Source organism: Salmo trutta, chromosome 7, assembly GCF_901001165.1.
Source record: "Salmo trutta chromosome 7, fSalTru1.1, whole genome shotgun sequence".
In the NCBI taxonomy this organism is placed as follows: Eukaryota; Metazoa; Chordata; class Actinopteri; order Salmoniformes; family Salmonidae; genus Salmo; species Salmo trutta.
Genome location: NC_042963.1, coordinates 21,783,466 through 21,787,005, shown reverse-complemented (window position 1 = coordinate 21,787,005; position 3,540 = coordinate 21,783,466). Strand labels below are relative to the sequence as shown.

General features: G+C 42.0%; 1 protein-coding gene across 1 annotated transcript; it reads right to left on the bottom strand.

Annotated features, from left to right (window-relative positions):
* Positions 1-244: 244 nt before the first annotated feature.
* Positions 245-2,610, bottom strand: rxfp3.3b (relaxin family peptide receptor 3.3b). Its single transcript, XM_029758368.1, has one exon. The coding sequence runs from the start codon at positions 2,590-2,592 to the stop codon at positions 1,387-1,389; it is 1,206 nt and encodes a 401-aa protein (XP_029614228.1). The 5' UTR covers positions 2,593-2,610; the 3' UTR covers positions 245-1,386.
* Positions 2,611-3,540: the final 930 nt, after the last annotated feature.

Here is a 3,540-nt window from a genome sequence, read left to right as displayed (position 1 = left end):
TTCGGTATGCGTGATCAACAGACCATGAGAAAGTAGATATGGATATTTTTAGAGTTGGTCCCTGTTAAGATACCTTGATATTTTAAACTATGTATACTCTTAAATCTCCCTGTTAATGACCTGATATGCTATCTGTATAATCATCAACTCGATTTAGCCAAATATAGAATATATTAAGTCATTCGTTGAAGGAAGTTATCTAACAAGCTTAGCAAGTTTGCATGATTCGACAACGCTATACTCGGGGTGCGCTCTGTGCGTCCTGAGCGCGCTCTGTGTCGAGATATGCACTACATTAATTGAGGAAGATGATAATGCTCGGAATTTATGGAATTTAATTCACAACAGTGTCATTGGCGATCAAAGATAGTTCATTACTAAATATCAGTTTCATTTGCTCTGAAATCTTTACATAGTGGTGCAGCCCAGTCGGCAAGGTGGCACAGCGCCCTTACTATTTGGAGAGAACCCTGGCATAGTGGCCATATCTTGGTTTTAAACGCTTTGAATTGGGCACTTCCGATTTTTGCTGTACTTTCCGGGACTCAATGGATACATACATATGAAGTAATCCCGGTACTGAAAGTTAGAAAGTTTCAGGGAAAATATTCATCCCTAGTCACAAAGTTTCAAAGCATCTGTTAATGAAATACTGTGAATTACTGAAAATAATTTGACACTTGCATTTTACTTTGCAAAATGGAAATAACAATGTTTTTCTCAAAATACACCTAGGCCTATACCACACTTACTATACCACACTTACACACCTACTACAACCAATAGCTATGGAAATCACACCAGGCGTTCAGGCAGTAGCTAACGTTTTTGTTCGATTTAAAAACTGTCCAAAAGCGCAATGTAACGACAATATAGCATTGATTTAGCAAGGTCAAGGGCTTTTCAATCATCTGTATTACATTCTGCAACAAAAATGTAAAGGTAATTTCCGATTGAGACGACATACACTGCGTTTACTATGAATGCAGTCTGCTAATGCGGGAATATTGCCTTAAAAAATATCAATCAAGCTGTAACGCTGAACTTCCGCGATACAGATGAAATAGATCCAAGTAGGCCTAAACTTACATTATGTTAGGTAGTACGCTATGTACATGGGTAGAAATCACTTTGAAGTCACAGAGGGACAACTATTTTCTTGGCGCAGCTGGCATCTTATGCGCAATTTGGTAGGCTACATGATAGAATATCATCATTTGTAAACTTAAATACTGTTAATTAAGACAAGTTCATGTTTTCATCTTAGTCCTATGCATTGAGTCGAGGATAATACATTTCGTAATATTTGACTCTTTTGAACAGTAAAAAAAAACGATTTGTTTTACGAAGTGGCTTAGAGCTCTGGTTTTACGCATTAAGTTACCTTTATGGTTGGCTGTCCTCCGCTAATGCGTCACATTGCCCATTTACAATGGATAGTTGACAGAGGTCGGTGTCTATGACATTCAAAGGTATTTGGGTGTCACCGTGGACAGAGGCTTTTAGAGTTGCAGAAAAGGGACGTATTTGGCAGCTGTTCACAGGTGACGAAACCCGCCAGAATAAATCCTTCAGCATTTTCCTGAACTCTCTTCGCATGAGACAATATAAAAATGGGTTCAAGCAACTATTTGCATGTGCCAGGCACACGGTCACAGGGAAAACATAGGTGTGAACCATATAGTAAGACTTGTCCCAGTTCACCACATTAAATTTGACCAGGACGCCCCAGAAAGTGATGGCGTGATTTGGCATCCAACACAAAAAGAATGAAAGAACCACAATGGTGACGGATTTAGTGACTCTGTTACTCCGTTTAGGATGGTTGTTGTTCATACTCCTCAGGCGAACGAATCGTAGGAGCATCAAATAGCAAATTGTTACTATGAGCATGGGGAAAACAAAGGCAATTATAATTTTTTGTAAGTGATATAAAGCCAGCCAGTGCTGGCCCTCCGGGAACCGCAAAAGGCAGAGCTTCTCCCCAGCGATGTTTGTCATATTGGAGAAAATAGCCGTTGGCGCGGTGGCCACAGTGGCAGAGACCCAGAGCACTGCGCTTACCCATCTCACCGAACAATATCTGTGTCTAGTCCGGTCCTTTAGAGCCGAGGCAACGGACCAGTAGCGCGTGACACTCATAGCAGTGAGGAAGAACACACTCGCGTACATGTTCATAACAGTGACGGAGAGAATGATCTTGCACATCGCGTTACCAAACGGCCAGCTGAAGTCCAGAGCGGTGTCCACCGCCCAGAAAGGCAGGGTCAGGACAAACTGGAAGTCCGTCATGGCCAGATTAAGAACAAAAAAGTGTATGGTGGACCTTTTTCTTCCTCGTCTCACTTTCATTAAGAAAACGACTAACAAATTCCCCACCAAACCCGCTGCGCAAACCACAGAATACACGATTGATATCATGATTCGAAGCGCTGGACTGCCGTCGGCGGTCACATCTATGTCCTCAAGGCTGCTGAAGCGGTCTGGGTCCGTAGAGGACCGGTTATGAGAGCTGATGTTATGGTTCCAAGTGTCCCCCATTCTTGGCAAGGCAGGTGCTTTTACGAGCAGCAAGCTAAGTGCCGTTTGCATATCCACTATTTCGTTCCAGACGTAAAATATATTCAAAAACAATTAAAGATACATAGTTGCAAACATGGTATGGTAGCATAAACTTTTCATACGTTCAAAACAGATACCTGAAAGTCTCCATCTTCTCATGTAATGATGGTCCTTGCGCTCTGACCGCAAACTGGCTTTTAAATAGCCTACTGTGCCAGTGGTAGCGTCACCCCACAGGCAACGATTGGTTAACGTTCCTCTGATTGCTGATTGACATGGGTGTTTCAAGTCTGCTAAGGTAAAAGGAACAGCAAGGAACACAACGTATCAATTCAACCAGGTAGCCTAGCAAAAAAAGCGTTGGGCCAGTAACCGGAAGGTCGTTTGTTCGAGCCCCCCGAGATTATTTAGTGAAAAATCTGTCAATGTGCCTTTGAGCAAGGCACTTAACCCCCACCTAACTAAAATGTAAACCCCGGTTCGTGGGTCAAATTACTGGGTACGCCCCCCCCACACACACAACCTATGTGTTGTGATAATTGCTTGTTTGATCTATAACCTGTTAATTCATATGCCTTGCGACCGTTATCTAAACGCCGAGATAATAAGAAGACAGTGGCAGAATACATTCAACCACACCTTTGTTTTATCACAAAACCGGATAGCAAACTCTGCCCAGTGAAGTCCACAAAGCATATTGCATGTACAATAACAAACAATTACATCACCTACAGCATAGTCAAGCAAGTTAACGTTTCCGACATTTTCAGACCACTAAATAACTATTGATTTAGAACCACAGAGAGTTACCGCAAGTCACAAAGAAAACTGGAGCTGACTCCACTATTCCAGCACCATTTCAACTTCAACATTTCAACTTCATGAAATAACCCCTGCCAAGTCTAATACAGTGACAACTAAAGATACCAAAAACTATTTAGTGCAAGCAAGGTAAGCTAAATATGATGTGGCTGTCCT